General features: G+C 41.6%; 1 protein-coding gene across 1 annotated transcript; it reads right to left on the bottom strand.

Annotated features, from left to right (window-relative positions):
- Window positions 1-3,870: 3,870 nt before the first annotated feature.
- Window positions 3,871-19,661, bottom strand: CLN5 (CLN5 lysosomal BMP synthase). Its single transcript, XM_006116443.4, has 4 exons — window positions 19,412-19,661; window positions 14,200-14,365; window positions 12,171-12,396; window positions 3,871-5,801 (listed from the first exon to the last, which is right to left on the bottom strand). The coding sequence occupies exons 1-4, from the start codon at window positions 19,525-19,527 to the stop codon at window positions 5,302-5,304; spliced, it is 1,008 nt and encodes a 335-aa protein (XP_006116505.2). The 5' UTR covers window positions 19,528-19,661; the 3' UTR covers window positions 3,871-5,301.
- Window positions 19,662-19,993: the final 332 nt, after the last annotated feature.

Raw genomic sequence — 19,993 nt, forward strand, 5'->3', positions numbered from 1 at the left:
GGTCAGACCAAAGGTCCATCTAGCCCAGTATCCTGTCTACCGACAGTGGCCAACACCAGGTACCCCAGAGAGGGTTGACCGAAGACAATGATCAAGCGATTTGTTTCCTGCCATCCCTCTCCAGCCTCTGACAAACAGAGGCCAAGGACACCATTTTATCCCCTGGCTAATAGCCTTTTATGGACCTAACCTCCATGAATTTATCCAGCTTCTCTTTAAACTCTATTATAGTCCTAGCCTTCACCGCCTCCTCTGGCAAGGAGTTCCACAGGTTGACAACACGCTGTGTGAAGAAGAACTTCCTTTTATTAGTTTTAAACCTGCTACCCATTAATTTCATTTGGTGTCCTCTAGTTCTTCTATTATGGGAACTAATAAATAACTTTTCTTTATCGGCCCTCTCCACACCACTCATGATTTTATATACCGCTATCATATCCCCCCTCAGTCTCCTCTTTTCTAAACTGAAAAGTCCCAGTCTCTTTAGCCTCTCCTCATATGGGACCCGTTCCAAACCCCTAATCATTTTAGTTGCCCTTTTCTGAACCCTTTCCAAGGCCAAAATATCTTTTTTGAGGTGAGGAGACCACATCTGTACACAGTATTCAAGATGTGGGCGTACCATAGTTTTATACAGGGGCAGTAAGATGTTCTGGGTCTTATTTTCTATCCCTTTCCTAATAATTCCTAGCATCCTATTTGCCTTTTTGACCGCCGCTGCACACTGTGTGGAAGTTTTCAGAGAACTGTCCACGATAACTCCAAGATCTCTTTCCTGATTTGTCGTAGCCAAATTAGCCCCCATCATACTGTACGTATGGTTGGGGTTATTTTTCCCGATGTGCATTACTTTACACTTATCCACATTAAATTTCATTTGCCATTTTGTTGCCCAATCACTCAGTTTGGTGAGATCTTCTTGGAGTCCCTCACAGTCTGCTTCTGTCTTGACTATCCTAAACAGTTTGGTATCATCTGCAAACTTACTACATCACTGCTTACCCCTTTCTCCAGATCATTTATGAATAAGTTGAAAAGGATTGGTCCCAGGACTGACCCTTGGGGTACACCACTAGTTACCCCTCTCCAATCTGAAAATTTACCATTTATTCCTACCCTTTGTTTCCTGTCTTTTAGCCAGTTCTCAATCCAAGAAAGGACCTTCCCTCTTATCCCATGGCCATGTAATTTACACAAGAGCCTTTGGTGAGGGACCTTGTCAAAGGCTTTCTGAAAATCCAAGTATACTATATCTACTGGATCCCCCTTGTCCACATGTTTGTTAACCCCTTCAAAGAACTCTAATAGATTAGTAAGACAGGATTTCCCTTTACAGAAACCATGTTGACTTTTGTCCAACAAATTATGTTCTTCTACATGATTCACAATTTTATTCTTTACTATTGTTTCGACTAATTTGCCCGGTACTGAAGTTAGACTCACCGGTCTGTAATTGCCAGGATCGCCTCTAGAGCCCTTTTTAAATATTGATGTCACGTTGGCTACCTTCCAGTCATTAGGTACGGAAGTGCCGCGGTGCCGCATCAAAGAGGCAGTGCAATACAGCTTGGGTTCAGCGTTCCCTAAGTGTCCTGGATTTAGGATGTTCAACCTGTAATAACTGTCAATTGTAGGACCCATGTTAGTGAGGCTAATTAAGTGGGCTGGGTATGTCCCATGCATAGCTTTTGATGAGGAGATGCAGATGTTTCCCTGTGCTAAAACAAAGACATTAACTGGTTGGCACATTACAAAGCCAATTTCTCCTGCCTTTAACATCTGCATTTCCACATCAAAAACTATACATAGGCCACCATCAAGCCCACTTAATATGGGTCCTACAATTGACAGGTAATAGTTCTGCTCTTATAGCTCTTGGTTTGTTAGTTCCACTCCACTTCATCTGAAGTGGGTTTTGCCTATGAAAAAGTTCATGATTCCATGTGTTTTAGTTAGTATCTAAGGTGCCACAGTACTATTCATTTTTAAAGTTGCAGACTAACACTGCTGCCTCTCAGATTTGTTCGAGTCTTTTCAGGAGCCATTTTATGTGTAAAGAACAACAGATGTCATTCTGCTTTATATAGTGTTGGCACAGGGCAGGCGTCCTTTGTTGTTTTCCAGTCTGGTTTGTGGAAAAATACTTACATTCCATGATGGAATTCAGAATCATGTGGCCTTGTCCCATCTCTTTATAGAGTCCCAGTAACTACTCAGAGGCTGTCTGGAGTTCTCAGGAAGGCTCACCTGGTGTGAGAAGCTTCTCCTAAGGCTTATTGCCTTGCATAGGCCATTCTTAACCGGCTATCTAAAGTAGGGGTCGGCAATAATTTTACGTGTGGGGGCACTTCAGATATTTTTGAAGTGGCCATGGGTTGCCCCAATGGGGGGACCTCTGATAGAAAGGGTGGGGCCAGGATGCTTCTGCACTTCCCTGCCCAGACTCTGATTGGCCTGGGAGGAAGTGCATGAAGTCTGTGCCTCCTCTGCCCCCTGAAAACCTCCTCCTATGGGCCAAAAATTCTAGCTATCAGTATCTATTTTTCATTTGACAAGTTCTGTAATGCTTTTCACTGATTGATGCTTTTAATTTGTTAGGGATTCTGCAATGTAAAATACACTGAATTTTAGGGGACAGCATGGTAATTGGTGCAGGGGAGGGAAGCTGTGCGAGCATCCAGGAGCCTGCTCCAACTTAATCTCCCTGCTCCCCTACCCGAGCCAGGCATGGAGGAAACTCTTACTTTGAAAGTAGCTGCTCCTGAAGCCTGGCTGGCTGCCTCAGCTCACAGTGTGCAGGGGAGGCATCACGTGGCCAGATGACAGTCTCTGCTGCTCACATTGGCCAGAGCAGCTCTGGCACCTAGCAACTGCCCCTTCCTACCTCCCCTTCACTAGACTCTGTAGCGCTCCTCAATCCCCTGCCAGATGCAGCAGGGGAAAATTGTCCCCACTGGAGCTGTGACTCCCTTCTCCTCCCCCCCCCCCCCCGTAAGTTGGTTGCAACCCCCCCCCCCCCCCGGGGGGTCGCGACCCACAGTTTGAGAAATGTTGATATAGGGGAATGTCTGTCACTCTGACAATGTCTGTGTTTCTGAATGCTGCACAAGCAGGTCATCCCAGTGAGGCACAGAGACGCTTCCTCGGAGAACCAGTCTTGCTCATAAATAGAGCCTGAGGAGATAACATCTAGTAAGGACCCTTTAAACTTACCTTCATTCACCACAGCAGTTAGGTAGTGTTCACATTAAACACACAGGACAGAGAGCCAAGAATAGAAGACAGAAGATGTAGGACCAAGGGAAGTCCAATTACCTGCCTGGGGGTTCCAGGAATCCAGCTCCTGATGTTCCTACCTATGTCATCACAGCATCTACTGGACAAGGTATAGGTCTTCTCTGTTATATTGGTTCCCCATTGAGAGAGTTTGGGCCCTGAGGTTCATCCCCTATGATGCGTCTGTGCTAACATCCAAGCCATTATTGTTATGTTGCAGGGAGACCAAGTTAGTTGTTTGTGTTATCCCCAATAAAGATCTTGTTTTCCATCTATCCTGTGTCTTAACTACACTACGTACTGATAATGGATGTAGATGGAGTGGGATACTGTAGACAGCCTCTTTTCTGACAAGTAAATCGCAGATCAAACAGTTTCGGGCTTTCAACGTTGGCCCATGATCCCTTATACCACTGAAGAAGAAATCACTGGATTATTTGAGATCAAAATGATGTAAAAAACTTGCAAAGAAAATAGCTAAAAAATGAAGTAAAACAGTACTGAAAGAAAACCTACTGGTAACTAAATATTCCATTCATAATTATTTTTGACAATATTCTAAAGCAGCATTGTACTGATTTATAACTGCAATGCTAAGCTTTTAATACTTTTGATTTTATTTGGTAAAAGGAAAATATAAAATGTACTGTTATTACAAAATTCAGAAACAAAATAGTGCAAGATGTTCAAATTTTAGAGATAATATTGCAATGAAATTTGACTGACAGACACTGCATTAGTAAAATAGTACTGAAAGAAAACCTACTGGTAACTAAATATGCCATTCATAATTATTCTGAAAGCCTGGGTGGCTACAATGATACTTAACGGTACATGCCTAGGGCCCCAACTTGTATGATTGCATATACATTCAAATATATATGCAAATAACTTTTCACACTGACAGGCATGAATACAAAGATTAAGGCAAGACTACACAACACACAGGCTCCATTTAAGTCAGTTCTGCTGATATTAAAATGCATTTACCTGATTTCCACCCATATGACAGCACTTTTAATGAGCAATGACAGTCCAGGAATTTAACTACTAAAATGCATATTAATAGAAGACCATTATATTGACTTTTTTTGTTTTGGCTCCCACCTGCAGGCTACAAACAAATGAGCTGTGGGCTGCATGCAGCCCATGGGCCATGTGTTGAGTAGCCCTGCGTTATACTCACCAGTCCAATCTGAGTAAATTGAGAATTTGTGTGTAAGGTGACTGCCATTTAGATAAGGTCCAGTCCCTCCTTTCCATGATGACAGAGGGGAAGCTGGGCCAAATGTGTGTGTAGAGTTGTGACCTGGCCACTCTCATGTGGCCTTGCCAAAAGTGGTCGGGCTACGGACTCTCCTGACTCCATCCAGCATATGAGCCCTATCATGATTGGTTTTAGCTAGTCAGTTCCAATCCTCCTTTCATTTGTGTAAAAGACTTATGTTGGAGCTGAAGGGGAGCCAGCCTTATCTATACTTTCTTTAGCAATTCTAGTTAGGCTGTCAGACTATCCAAAGACAAAGCAAACATAACCATCACAAAGGAGTCATCAGCATGACAGATAAAATCTACCAACAGTTCTCAACTCATTCCCATATCTTTCAGACCAACTGGTCCCAGTTCCATCCTTTCAAATATGAAATGTATAGTGTTCCAACAGGTATGATGGAGTCAAGCTAGCAAGCCCCTGTATCTACTGATAACTAGCTCTTGAAGACTCGCTTCTTTAAGAAGAAGCAGGTAAAGATTGGCAACATTGTAACCAATGATGGGTCCAAACCCCTAGAAAATTCTGGGGCTGTAATGCAGCTATTAAGAAAGGGGTCTCTATCTTTGCCAAAGGCAGGACAAAACAGTCAGTGTATATCCATACAACCTACAGCCAAAAAAGCTTTCCCACTGCAAACACAGTATAATGCAGCTGCCAGATCTGCAATAATCTTACCAGTATAACATGAGCATCCTTAGGGACACATTGGAGAGAGGACATTTTTTATACTAACGTAATAATTACAAACTAACCTATGTATTGTCTATATTAGGTAAAGGGATCTCTTCGTAAGTTATTTTGATGTAAGGGAACTTCATAGGTAAAAGCCAGTATTCTAAGTTGTAAAAGAGGTAAAACTGGTGGTTCAAGACCACTTGATCTACTATTTTTAAGACATTAAAGAAGAACTCTTTAATAGACTGAGGAGGCTTGAATGGAGAGAAGAAAGCTCTTACAGCTGCAGCCACTGTCTTGTTTCCTGGAGGTCCAAAAATATTTGTTTCATTCCCCAAATAAATAGGTTCTCCACTAAACAAAATAATGCTGGTGTAATTTGTTTGTATTTTACTAAATACAGCCCCTAAGTCTGCCAACTTCTGGTATGTCCTTAATATAAATTTTGAGCATTCATAGGCTTCAAACCACACTACTGCATGCTTGTCCGGACTTGACTGAACTGTCCAGGTCTCATAGTATATGCCAGTTTCGTTGTCATATTTTACCCATTTTGCCATTTGATTAAATATTGTTCCTGTAAGAAATAAAAATAGAATATACCATAAGTGTTAAGGAAAAAATACTGACAGATGCATACAATTCATAGATTACAATGCCAGAAGAAACAATTGTGATCAGTTTGTTTGGCCTTCTGTATTACACAGGCCATAGAACTTCCTCAAAATGATTCACAATGAGCACGCCTTTTGGGAAAACATCCTAATATCATTTTAAAATAGTGCTGAAGAATCCACCATGACACTTGGTAAATTGTTCCAATGGTTAATTTGCTATGGCTGTGATTTTTGTCATGAAGGATTCAGAAGTCACAGAATCCATGACTTCCAAAGACCCCTGTGACTTCAGCCCTGGTTACTAGGAACTTCAGAGTCCCACCACCTCCCACAGTGGCAGGGAGCTGAGAGGTACCCTGCCACTTGAAGCAACAAGCACCAAGCCACAACTCTCCAGTCAAGTCACTATGGTAGAGCAGAGGGTCCCTACGGGTAGCTATCCGCTGCAGAAGGGCCAGGGGACCCTCCACAGGTCCTTGGCTAACACAGCTGCAGTCAGGGGATCCTCACAGCTCCTTGGTCACGGTGGTAATGGTGTTCTTCACCATGGGGAAGATGACAAGGGGACATTAGAGCCAGAGCTTTTAACCACCCTACAGCTGCCCAGCCTCTTCCCATTTATCATGGATATTTTTAGAAAAAGATATTTTAGAAAAAAGGGTGTGTCACACGCTTCTGTGAATTTTTTTTATTGCCCATGACCTGTCCATGACTTTTACTAAAAGTATCTATGACAATATCTTAGCCTTATTAATTACCCTTGCTGTTAAAAATTCACACCTTATTTCCAGTCTGAACTTGTCTAGCTTAAACTCACAGCCTTGGATCATGTCATACCATTCTGCTAGCCCATAAGTAAAAGTTTATCCCCCATGTAGATATTTAAAGACTGTATTCATGTCGTCCCTTGAACTTCTCTTTGGTAAGCTAAATAGAGTGACCTTTTTAGGTCTATTACTATTAGGCACATTTTCTATTCCTTTAATCATTCTCGTGGCTCTTCTCTGAATGCTCTCCAATTTGTCAATATCTTTCTTGAAGTGTGGGTGGCAGAACTGAAGACAATATTGCAGTAGTAGTCACACCAGTGCCAAATACAGGGCTAAAATACCGGTTTATAGGCAGAGGTAAAATACAGGGTGATAAAACAGAGGTTCCACTCTGTTCCTTTGGTTACAGCATCACACTGGAAGCTCATATTCAGCTGTTTATCTGCCATGATCTCTGCTATGTATTGGGCTGTAGATATAAATCTTGTTATAGTAACTGAGTTAGGTCACTAGGGTCAGCCTAGCTGGTTTGGGCTTGTGCTAGTTAGTTCTGTTATGCAATAAAATAGACTCTTGCAACTACTTAAGCTCTCTGTATTTCCCTGATTTCTTCCACTCCACACGACATAACCTCAAAAATTTTTTCAGTGTCTCTACTTCCCAGAAAAGAGTCCCCTGTCTCGCAAGTATGGCCTGCATTCTTTATTGTTTGTTTTTCTTGTTCCGTTTAGCTGCATTAAAACATATATTGTTGGCTTGCACACACTTCACTGAACAAATCAAATCACTCTGACTCAATGACCTTTCTTCATTATTTATCAATCCTCCTATTTTTGTGTTATCTACAAACTTCATCAGGGATAATTTTATGGTTTTTTTCCAGGTCATTGATTAAAATATTCAATATCGCAGGGTCATGAACCTATGCCTGTGGGACCCCACTGGAAACACAGCCACAATGATTCCCTATTTGCAATTACAGTTCAAAATGTATCAGACAATTTTTAATCTATTTAATGTGTGCCACATTAATTTTAGATCATTCTAATCAAAATGACATGTGCTTACAGAACTCTAAGGACTTGTCTTCACTACCATGCTAAATTGACCAGCACTGCAGTCTTGCCCTTCTATATCCATTTAGAATGCTTTTGCAAAGATCCTTTTTCTAGCCTGTTGCTTTGACCATATTACTTCTCCCTTCCATCCTCTGCTGCCTTTCCTTTCTCTACTGCATCAAATATAAGCTGCTTATCTTCACTTTTAAAGCCTTTAACTGCCTATCCCTACTTTATCTCTCATTGACTAGCCTGATTGGCCCATAATGCCAGCATCCATCACTCACTTATTACATTTTCAAATAAGCACCTGTGCTTCCTTCCATACTGCCCCTCACTGTGGCTTCCCATACTCATCAGCAAAACCACTTTATTGTTCTCCATCAATCCCCTCTTTAAAAAAAAAACTCCTTTGCCCCAAAACTTACAAAAAACTTGATGACAGTTTGCTGAGCCCACTGCCCATCATGCTGACCAATATTGGCTCATTGTTTCCTTGCACTCCCCCATCTGTCTGTATTCACCTGTTTTCTCCTGTTTGTACTTAGACTAGAAGCTCTTTCAGGCAGGAACCGCCTTTTTGCTTTTTGTACAGCACCTAATATAATGGGGTCCTTCCTGGGCCATAAATGGGGCTCCGTGGCTAGACTGCCATACACAGAATAACAACAACCCTATTCTTTTTTTATAATGGGTTGAATTTTTTGGAACTGCCTATGCTGCTATCTGTATTTTATACTAGTGCAGGGTGAGGATTAAATACTAACACATCAGCCTAGTATTGTGCAGAAGTTTAGTGGACCAATTTCTTGACATTGTAAATGACTTTCTTGGAATGGCTAGTTCTTCTATGTGCAACTATTCTGACATTTATTTAGTAAACTTATGTGGCTTAAAGATTAACAGTAGCTAACCCTCTAAGTAGTAATGAGTCTCAGAAGGCATGTATATCTCTAAACAAAAAAAGGGAACAAGAAAAATAAAAAAGGCAACCAAAATGGCTAAGTTAGAGAGGTTATTTGAGCCAAACAGATCTTTCCAGATATTGAAATCTCCCAATGGAGCCAAAAATCACACATATATTACCCCCCAAAAAAATGTAAAATGGAAATTGGGTGGGGACTAGCATGGATTTTGAAAAGCAACCCATTAAAAGTATAAAAATAAAGTATTACATTTTGGAAGTCTGTTAAAGTTGGAAGCCTGCAAAAGAACTGGTGAACTGCAAATAAGAGCACTGCTAAAAGAACAAAGATTCCTTTGCCTCGGCCATGGCCATAACCATAGAGCAGGGGTGAGTAATAATTTTTGACTGGGTGCCATTTCAGAAATTTTTGAAGTGGCCCCAGGCCACTCTGAAAGGGGCGGGGCCTCAGGCAGAAGGGGTGAGACCAGGACACTTCTGTGTTTTCTCGCCCACAGACCCTGACTGACCTGTGGTTGGGGGAGTGGTTGAAGTTTTTGCCCCCACCCCTGCCCACAAAAAGAACTGCCAGCTCTTCTGAACAATTGGCTGTTCCCTCAAAGTGCCCGTGCCCCTGCCCCTGGCGGTGGTAAGAGACTCTGCATGCTTCCCTGCTTCCCCCAAGTCAATCAGGGCCTGGGGGAGCACACGAATTCTGCCCCTGCACTGCAAGGGAGTGCCCTGCTTAGAGTCACTTGCCAGCTGAGCAGCAACTGGCAGTTGACTCTGTGCCAAACTCCTTTTAGGGCGGGAGGAGACTTTTGTGCAGTCCTCCTGCCCCAGGCCAATCAGGGCTTGGGAGCGAGGGAAGTGTGCATAGTTGCACTGCATGCTCCTTGCAGGGTGGGAGGAGACATGGTACACTTCCCCCCTCCCCAGGCCCTCACTGTCTGGGGATGGGGAGAGCGCGAAGTCTCTCTCTCCCTGCCCTCTGGCACACGATGCTTAGAGTCAACTGCGAGGGTTGATTCTAAGCACAACACGCTCCCCCGTCCCTAGGGCCCAGATTGGCCACTTGGCAGGCCAGATCCAGCCCATGGAGACCCTTTTGGCCCACCCCTGCCATAGAGGATACCAGGGAGATAGTTATCTCAGATCTGCTCTTTTCTGGTAGTACACATGAGATACTACTAGACATTGAGGTGTCAGAAGACAAGGTAATGGAGCAAACTGATCATTTAAAAGCAACCCAGTCACCAGGCCCAGTGTACATCCAAGAGAGCTAAAGAAACTTAAATATGAAGTGGCACAGTGGCAATGAAAAACACACAGTCATTAGAAACAGCTACTATACTGTAGGACAAAAAGGTGATAGCTATGTTTTAAAAAGGCTTCAAGGCTGAACCAGGGAATTACACACCAGTAAACCTAATAGCTCTACTTGACTGAAACAATAATTAAAACCAAATAATAAAACACCTAGAAGATCATGATATGAGGAGGCCGAATCACAAGGTTTCTACTGAGGAAAGTTGTCTCAATAATCACTTAAACTTCTCTGAGTAGGTCAATAAAGTAGCACAACTTATTGACTTTCAAAAGCCCTTCAACAAGGTCTCTAATAAGAAGCTAATTAGCCTTGGGGTGAAAAGCAATTTAGTGTCACAGATCAAAACTGATTAGGAAACAGAAACAAATAGAAATAAATGGTCAATTTTCATCATGGCAGAAAGTTAACAGTGAAGTTCCTCAAAGATCTGTGCGAGGTCCAGTGGTGTTTAATGCATTAACAATCTGGAAAGGATGCAAGTAGTAAAGTAACAAAATTTGGAGATGTTATAGAGTTATTCAGGTTAGTCACATCCAGAGTGGACTTTGGCAGACCAGGCTAAATAAATGGCACCATATCTGTATATAGATAACAAGAGTATCTAGTGTTATAACAATCAGTGCTAAACTGAAGGGATATAGGGATAAAGGAATATTTTTGGAAGGGATATAAAATCTCATGCTCCAGGACTTAAGGCCATCATGGGGCAGGGGTGGAGTGATGTGTGTGTGGGGGTTAGGGGTGGGGGTTTCTGCCTATTGTAGGGGTTTTTTTTGCAGCTGGTTCTGAAGCACCTGTTGCTGATGACAGAGATAGGGAACTGAAACAGATGGATCATGAATCTGATCCTGTTTGGTAATTCCTATGCATACTTAAAATGTACATGCACAAATTGTTATACAAGACACATGGTTATATACATCCAGGTCAAAGGTATATAAGCATCATCAACCTTCTTCAACACTACAATGCAATCCACCTGACTTTCTCCCAGGGAGATTCACATATATGCCAGAGAACAGGGAAAATGGAATGAAGTCAATGATTAGCCTTCACAAAAGTCCCTTGAGAAGATAAGCAACATGCCAAAATTACACTTTAGCATCTCCTTAAGAGGAAAAATACCTCATGTGTAATATTCTAACCACACCTGCTAGAACCCACAGGAAAGGTCAAAATACATTATGATCAGCAATACTAGAGACTACCAAAAGATCTGAAAGAATTAGTGTGGATGTTGATCAATATGGAAGAAGTCCATGTATTAGTTAGTTAAGGCTCAGTCACATTATATGGGCTGCTTTTTATATCTTAGCAGCATCAGTCAGATGGAATCTGCAGACTCAAAGGATGAAATGCCAAGCTGATGAAAATGGAAGGAAACTCGCTTAGAATAACACCTCATGATAGCATGTGAAGCACATAAGTCTGTAGTTTTAATCTGATTTTTGCTACTTATAAAAAAGCAGCCTGTAGCGTGCTAAAATCCTATCAGGCTAGGTGAATGTACTGAATACGTCTATATATTTTATTTAAAAAGCAGCAGACTTTTGTATGAGTTTTGCATGCAATTTGTTCAGTATTTGTTAAGGAAAATATTATTTTTATTCTAGCATTTCAGTTTCACATTGAGGAACCACGGAGAGTCCACAATGCAAACTGAACAAGAAGCTATTTTGGTGAGCTATACAAAAAGACTAAGTATAATCAACATGCCACTTATATGTGATAGAGAGACCTTTTACTGCTGCTGGGATTATTTGCAGTTTTATGATACAACAGTTGAAAAAAAGAATTGAGTGACAGTGGCTGTTCTTGAGAGCATTTCCTGTTATGCCCCACTTATTGGTTCAAGGGCACAACCCGATTTTCTCTATTTCTCCATTTTAAAATTCATCTGCCACTTCACAGCAGGAGGTTGTGTTCCAGCACAAGTGTATGAAAAGAGGCCAGAATGGTTCAATGTAAGCGGTTTTGCTATTTTTATAATCAAAAGACTCGATGATTCTAGCAAAGGTGTTCATGTGACATAGTAAGCAATTCTCACTTAATAGCATCTTTTTAGCATGGGTTCTTCAAAGGACAGTATCACCATATCACCAGCTATATTAAGAAACCAGAGTAATATTTCAATTTCAGATTTACAGCTTCAGTCACTCTGCATTGCAAATGACCCACAAAAAATTAGTGGAAAGATACTGTTTGATCTGAATCTGAGCCTGTCTGTGCTTAAGTTATTAGTATTACCACAGGATTTCAAAATCTACCTGAGATAGTGGTCACCAGAACCAAGGTCCCATTTTCCTTCCAGTGTAAATCATCTATTCCTTCATAAAAACAGGCCGCTCCTTGATTACACCAAAATGGTGCATCCATGTCAGGCCTAAGATGTGGAAATGTGCAGTTCCCAAGCTGAAAGAGTTCATACCATTCCATTGTGTAGTTTTTGCCAGTTAAAGAGCTCTTGAAGCCAATAGCATCATGCATTATATTCTGAGGAAAAGTCATAAATACAAAGAAAAATCTTGTAGTGACAACAACACTTTGCATTATCTACCTACTATACAGTAGCGTAGAAAATAGGATGCTGTAATTAGATATATACACTAAATTACACGAATATTGATTCACATCATACTGGTCTATAGCCTGCATCGACTTCCACTTACAGTCCATAGCAATGGTAATTATGAGTTAGTCAATTGTAGTTAGGCATCAAGCACCTTTGTACCTTTGCACACACACACACAAACTGTGGAAAAGGGATCAACAAAAGGAACCCAATCCTTTACAAAGTAATGAAAATCAGTGTTGCTAACAACAATCACGAGTCATACCCCCAAATCATGGAATTAACTTAAAATTTATGCTGTTAACCATAAACGTTAGATTCAATTTATTTGCCCTTCTCATTTTTTACCGTCTAGAGCTGCATATTTAAGCTTCCTTACAAAAAAAAGAAAGCAGCTAAGATACTGTTGCATACACATGACTCCAGGAGCTGACCCTTTAAGACCACGTGGGGAACTTCTGGCCTGCAGGCTACACACAGGGCCTACGTCTAGACTGGCATAATTTTCCGCAAATGCATTTTAAGTTTTCCGTTAAAATCATTTGCGGAATAGAGTGTCTAGATTGGCACGGACGCTTTTCCGCAAAAGCACTTTTTGCAGAAAAGTGTCCGTGCCAATCTAGACGCTCTTTTCAGCATAAAAGCCCTGATCACCATTTTCACGATCGGGGCTTTTTTGCGCAAAATAAATCTCAGCTGTCTACACTGGCCCTTTTGCGCAAAATCTTTGCGCAAAAGGACTTTTGCCCAAACGGGAGCAGCATAGTATTTCCGCAAGAAGCACTGATTTCAGACAGCAGGAAGTCAGTGTTCTTGCGGAAATTCAAGCAGCCAGTGTAGACAGCTGGCAAGTTTTTCCGCAAAAGCATGTGCTTTTGCGGAAAAACTTGCCAGTCTAGACATAGCCAGTTTGTCAGGGTTAGCCACCAGCCGGGCTGCCAGACCTTCATTTATCTGAGAGTCTTTAGGCATGGAGTCCTACAGCTCCCAATGGTCATGGTTTACCTTTCCCAGCCAATGGGAGCTGCAGGAAGCAATGCAGGCTGAGCCACTGCTATCCACAGCTCCCATTGGCTAGGAACAGCAAACCGAAGCTACTGGGAACCCTGACGAATTGCACGCAGTTGGTGTGCTGGAGGTTCCAAACGCCTACTTTAACAGAAACCCCAAATACTGTGAGACTATAATAAAAGTTGGAAGAGCTGGCAACATGTCAGTGAGTGATCCACACGTCAGACTACAGCTGATTTTCTAGAACTGATATCCATGTCCTTACAAAGTTTAATTCAAATCAGACTTTGTTTACTGTGAGATCTTCCTCCTTCATTTTAAAAAAAGCTGTAGTTGTATAAGATTAACAAGATCTTTCCTACACATGAGCCAGACATTTTGTCATAATTCAACGCTTTCTTTGTAAATGATGTTAAAATCAAGGTAAAAATGCAAATAAATACAAGTAAATGCACACACAATACATTTCCAATGGTTGGTATCTAAGGGCAAAAGTGTCAAGTCATGCTTTTTTCCTAATTACGTCCATAACTCTTGTTTCAAGATTAGCTGTTTTCTGACACACTAATGGAGTTATCCTGTCCCAGAGCCTCCAATACTTCACACAACTATGCTGAAATATTACAATGGATGAAGTCCTATTGTTGACATTTGTTGCTGAATTTAACTGATTTGCAACTAAACATTTTTGTTAGATAAAAACATCACCTTACCAAATGTCCAAGCAGATCCCCGTATTTGAATTCCCACACTGGAGCCTGTAATCGATAGACTTCAATGACATCCTCATCCTTCATTACTGGAATGGGACCGCCAGTAGGACAGAAAGTGTAACGAGCTTGACAATAGGGATCTGTTTTCGGACGGTAATCAAAACGCCTACATTTAAAAACAACAGCATGGAAAACTCTCATTTCAGCTTCAGAGGAAAGGCATGATGCCACAAAGACACTTATTTTAAGAGATTCTTTCCAAAATAGCCTCTAATGGTCTAATTTTTAGAAGTTCTGAGTACCTGGAGCTCCCAGTAAAGTAAATGGGACCTATGGGAATGCAATACCTTTAAAAGTGATAAGACCCCACTCTTGAAAACGTGTACACAAATGAGTTCATGGAATCAGCCAGGTGCATGTTTTCAGGCCAGGAGCTTAAAATGGCACTTTTAATATGTGAGTGCAAATAATAAAATTAAATGTCAATTGTGGTAAACCATGTTAATTTCACTGTAAAGTACTTGCTTTCACTACTGTATGGTCACAAGAGAAAAGGTTGGTTTAACATCTTTTCCAAAATTTGGTCCAAAGAGTTTTTCTACATAGGGAAGTTGACCAGCATAGCTATTCTGGAATAACCATTCAGCAATCACCATTCCAGAATAGCACCCCTCTAGATGATTTTCTGGAATAAAAATAACTACTCCCAAGTAATTACTCTTCTCACAAAGTAGAGAAATGAGGTCACTTTTATTCTGAAACAGTGTTGACAAAAGGGATTTATTTTGGGAATACTAATGTATACCACATCACCTATTCTGGAATAATGGTGACAGTCAATTTCCCCCATATACTGTAAAAAGAAAGCCTCAGAATCTGACATCTGCTCCTTTCTTCCAGAGATTTTCAGCTCTCCCATTATACCTCATTGTAGCAATTATACCTTGTTTTCACAAAAAGCGAAACACAGACTTTACTCAGATAACACTATCAATTCCTCTCTATATATAAAAAACATTTTTCCTGCCAGGTGACAGAATGACATCATCAGCATCAACATGTTCTCTCAGCAAAGTGAAAGTGGCCAAAGAGAGGGAGGTAGGCAAGCGTACTGAGCAGACAGCGCAGCCCCCTAGCAGGACATGATTTCTCTACTGTAAAAGTTCTCCAATGACCTTCAAATTTGATTCTAAATCATTCACTATATTTCATTTGGATCCTGTTCCTCTTTAGAGCATCTAAAGCACAAAACTTAAATATTTTTTCTCCACTTTCAATAGCAAGATATTAAATATGCTTATTTTATTAAAGATATGAGGGGATTAGGCCCCTATATGCTTTATAAGGTTTTGCTTTGTTTCACAAATTTGAAATTAGAGGGCCTAATTCTGCATCCGCCACCCGACTTTAGTGGATGGAGAAACGATCAGTTACTATGGGTTTTGTTTCCTTTCTAGCATTCAGTAATCAGTCTTTTAGATACAAGAAGCACACTGCCTCCCCCACACATACACTCACCCCCCTCTACACCCTCCCACAAGTTCTTCCTCATATAAGTAAAACAAAACTTCTACAAGTATACTATCCCTTCTCACAAAACCTCCTTCAACACATGTACAAATCCATTTATTTGTTAAATGTACAGGCTATGAAGCAGGATTGGGACTTCCCAACAGACAGAATTTTACTTGTGTGCAGTAAAGAGAGCTCCAACTATAGAAGAGAGGAAAGAAATACAGAATGGAGTCCTAAATATTCTTCCACTAGGGATGTAAGCGGGTAGTCGTCTAACCAATAAGCCTAAACTTATTGGTTAATCTAGTTGACTACTTGTGCCCCTTCCCCGCTGCCTCTGTACCTCTCCACCTCCCACTGCCTCTTAAAAGATGGTTCTCCCCAGCCATCTCCGCAGTGCCACCTGCCTCCCCCCTCGCACTGCTGCCTCTATCAGAGGCAGCAGCAGCACAGGTTGGGGGATCTAGGGGAACCTCTACCCACAGTGAGCCTGGACCCACCATAGGCAGAGGCTGCAGTGCAGGGCGGCAGGCAGCTGGTCTGTGCAGGGAGATGTTTTTTAAACTGGATACTCTTGTGGAACAGCTCCTGCCTGGAACCCCATGCTGCTGCCTTGGGTCCCTGAGAATGGGGCTGGACTGCACTGGCTGCCAGCTCCACCCCCCAGGACTACAGAATAGTCAACTAACGAGTGGTTAGTCAACTATTCTATTACCCTGTAGCTAACATCCCTATCTTCCACAGTAATTTTGATTGCTGAATTTCTTTGAGGTTTTTGTATATGTTAATTTAAAATTTAAAAAAATAATCAACCAGATTAAAATTTGTTCTGTGGATTGCATATATCTTAACATAATTAAATCGGTGAGACTACTCCTGGCATTAAACTTAAGAGTGTGTGTTTGCACTACTGGAATCGTATGTATCTACCTTTAATAGAGTTAATTAGATTACATGTCTGAGAAAGAAAGGGAGCGAGAGAGAGCATAGCATGCGTGTGAAAATTATTAATATATCTGGTTCACCAAAAAGGGCGGCAAATGCTCCAAAGCCAAAACAGCAAAAAATATCACCTTCAACAGATCAGCTCTCTCTGAATTCAGAGTAATACGTTCTTACTTTGTAACACTGAATATTTAATTTTAATTTAAATTAAAGAAAAAAATCTATGCATAGTTAACTTCTGCTAGCACTGAAGATTTCGTACAGCCATAGAACAGTGAGCAGGATTCTATACTGGTTTGTGAAGCATCAATAACAATTACTAACTAAGTTCCAATTACAAAATATTTTGACCTGATTTTCTGAAGCCTCAGGCACCTGGAGCTCCTGCTTATTACAATGAGAATTAAATTATAAGTATCACTGAAAATTAGGACACTTATTACTGCTTGTGGCCATGATCTACCAGCTAGAAAGACAGCTTGCTTTTCAGATTCCAGGTCAAGTCTACAGGACCGATCCTCTTACCTGTAAATTGAGAATTTGATATGATGCCACTGACAAACAAGGAATTACTTTGATTTAAAAAAGACATAAGCCCCAAGCTTTAAAATGTTTTAAAGAAAAAGGGTTAAGTTGCAGTCAATGGGGAATCTTCAGTACAGATTTATAATTTCTCTAGAAATCTGAGTTTTAAATAGAAAGCATGCCAGGTCCTTTATCACTGTGAACACCTCATGTACAATAATGAAATATGGGAATAGAGTATACCAAACTAAAACAGATATTAGAAAAAAACAGAGGCCTCACGTAAAAAGTCCTTTGGTAAACTAAATTTACTAATGTACTAGAGCTAGTAAAAATTATTAAAATGTTTTAAGGATTCCTAATACAGAAACTCCAAGTTTTAGGGCAAGATGGAAAATCATTGAAGAAAAGAAATCAATGGTGACCTCAACAACTTTCAGCACTCTGTGGTTTTCAGGCTTGCTCTTGACTCATTACACACTCTCTCAATCTGGACTTGAAATTTTGAAAAGCAAAAACCACAGACGACATCTTAATTAGTTACACAATATTTCATAAAACTTTTTACCAACTCAAACCAAGTTAAGCCCAATAGCTTCCTGAAATTGAGACCTGTTTTCAGAGACTTCACCTGGTTTTTTGCATTTTTTAAGCATCTACCTTTTGCAGGCAAAAGAAAGGAAGTAGTTGTTGCAATTTCTATACTTAAGAGTTGAGAGGCGAATGAATTTATAATGTGCTGTACATAAGTATAGCCATATTGGATCAGACCAATGATCCATCTAGCCAATTATGCTGTCTTCTGCCAATGGCCAGCCAGTGGCATAGAGAGGAGGATACAGAGGGGGCAACTGCCCCGGGCGCTAAACTAGGGTGAGCGCAGGGAGAATGGCGTGGGTGGGTCTGACATGGCCGCAGCTGCTGCAGCGGGGCCGGGCGGTCCCAGACCTGCTCACGCTATTCTCCCTGTGCTTGCCCTAGTGTGGCACCTGGAGGCAACTGCCCCCTGTTCCGCCCTCGCTATGCCACTTCAACCAACATCAGATGCTTCAAAGGGAATGACTAGGACAGTGCAATTTCAGATGATCCATCCTGTCAGCCAATATTAGGGTAGGTCTATATTATGGGGGAAAGTCGGCTTAAGGTACACAATTCCAGCTATATAAATAACATAGCTGGAGTCAATATACCTTAAGCCAATCTACGGTGCCATCCCCACTGCAGGAAATTGACAGGAGAAATGGTCCTGTCGACTTCCCTTACTCCAGATGCATCAACATTCAATTTAGCATGTTCCCCACTAGACCCACCATGGCTAATAACCGCTGATGGACCAATCCACCACAATTCTTTTTTTAGTCCAGTTATACTGTTGGCCTTCACAACATCTGATGCCAATGAGTTCCACAGGTTATTTGAGCATTGTGTGTAGTATTTCCTTTTGTTAGGGTTAAATCTGCATACTATTAATTTCATTGGGTGACCTCTAGTTCTTATATTAGGTGAAGGAGTAAATAACACTTCCCCTTTAATTTTCTTCATACCATTTATGATTTTATAGACCTCTATTATATTCCACTTTAGTCATCCCTAGGTAAAAGTCCTAGTCTTTCTAATTGCTGCTCAGACCCCTAATAATTTTTGTTGCTCTTCTCTGTACTTTTTCCAATGCTAGTATTACCGATCAAAATTAAAAGTCAGCAGGTTTAAAACAAACATGAGGAAATACTTCTTCACACAACACACAGCCTTATTACCAGGGGAAGCTGTGAAGGCCAAAAGTATAACTGGACTAAAAAAAGAGTTAGGTCCATCAATAGCTAGACCCAAGATAGCCAGGGATGCTACCTCATGTTCTGGGTGTTCCTACATCTCTGACTGTCAGAAGCTGATCCTGGACAGCAGAGGATGAATCACCAATAATCACCCTGGTCTGTTCAATCCCTCTGAAAAATCTGTCACCAGCCACTGTTAGGACAGTGGGCTAAATGGACCACCTGACCCACTATGACCATTCTTAATTTTTGTAGGGCTATGAAATTCTTAACTTATTTCAAATTTTCTATAGTTACTGATACAAATCAGCTCTTTGATTTCAAAAAGAGCTACTTGGACGACCAGAGACGACTCTTGGGTTTGCCTCTATGCTTAGCCACTTCTGCAATAAGCTTTTAGAAAAGACTCCCAGTGGGAAAGGGTGGGTGGAGGTGTGTGTGCTCCAACTCACCTGTAAGGCACAGGCCACTTGTGCTGCTGCTGCTGCAGCTGGAATCCTGCAAAGGAGACCGGCATCCCAGCCACTAACAGCAGCAACAGCAGCCCCCGGAGGAAACCGACCCTCATCCTTCTGCGCAGCCCCCCTCCAGCAGGCCCTGTTCCAGTCGCCGGACAGCAAAGCTACCCCGGGTGTGGATGAGGCAGCTGACTGGAGTTCCCCTGTCACATGGGCTCCGTGACTCGGCCCCGGCAAGGGCGGGGGAATTGCACGGCCTCCTGCCTGCCTTTCGTTTTCTCGTTCCTTTCCTTCCTCAGGCTGCTGCTGCTGCCTGCCGCCCTCTGCTAGTCTCCCATACGTAGCTGGCTCGCTCGCTGCAGGGCGGGGGCCTGTGATTGTGAAGGGGGGGGGGCTAGGGCAAGAGTCATCAACTATTTGCTCGTGGTGCGTGCCAGGGAAATGCATCATCCTTAGAAAGAACCTTAACTAACTGCATGTGAAATCTGACTCTGCATCTAATGTGTACCTAGGGAAGAGCAATGACATTTAAAAGCCTCATTTCTGGGAGAAAGGCCCGGTTTTGCACATATAGGC

Source organism: Pelodiscus sinensis, chromosome 1 (assembly GCF_049634645.1).
Source record: "Pelodiscus sinensis isolate JC-2024 chromosome 1, ASM4963464v1, whole genome shotgun sequence".
Classification (NCBI taxonomy): domain Eukaryota; kingdom Metazoa; phylum Chordata; order Testudines; family Trionychidae; genus Pelodiscus; species Pelodiscus sinensis.

Coding starts and splice junctions, on each gene's coding strand:
- CLN5 (XM_006116443.4), bottom strand. CDS start 19,527: ATGAGGGTCGGTTTCCTCCGGGGGCTGCTGTTGCTGCTGTTAGTGGCT. Junction 12,397..14,199: donor GGGATCTGCTTGGACATTTG/GTAAGGTGATGT, acceptor ACTTTTCCTCAG/AATATAATGCATGATGCTAT. Junction 5,802..12,170: donor TCTGGTGACCACTATCTCAG/GTAGATTTTGAA, acceptor TATTTCTTACAG/GAACAATATTTAATCAAATG.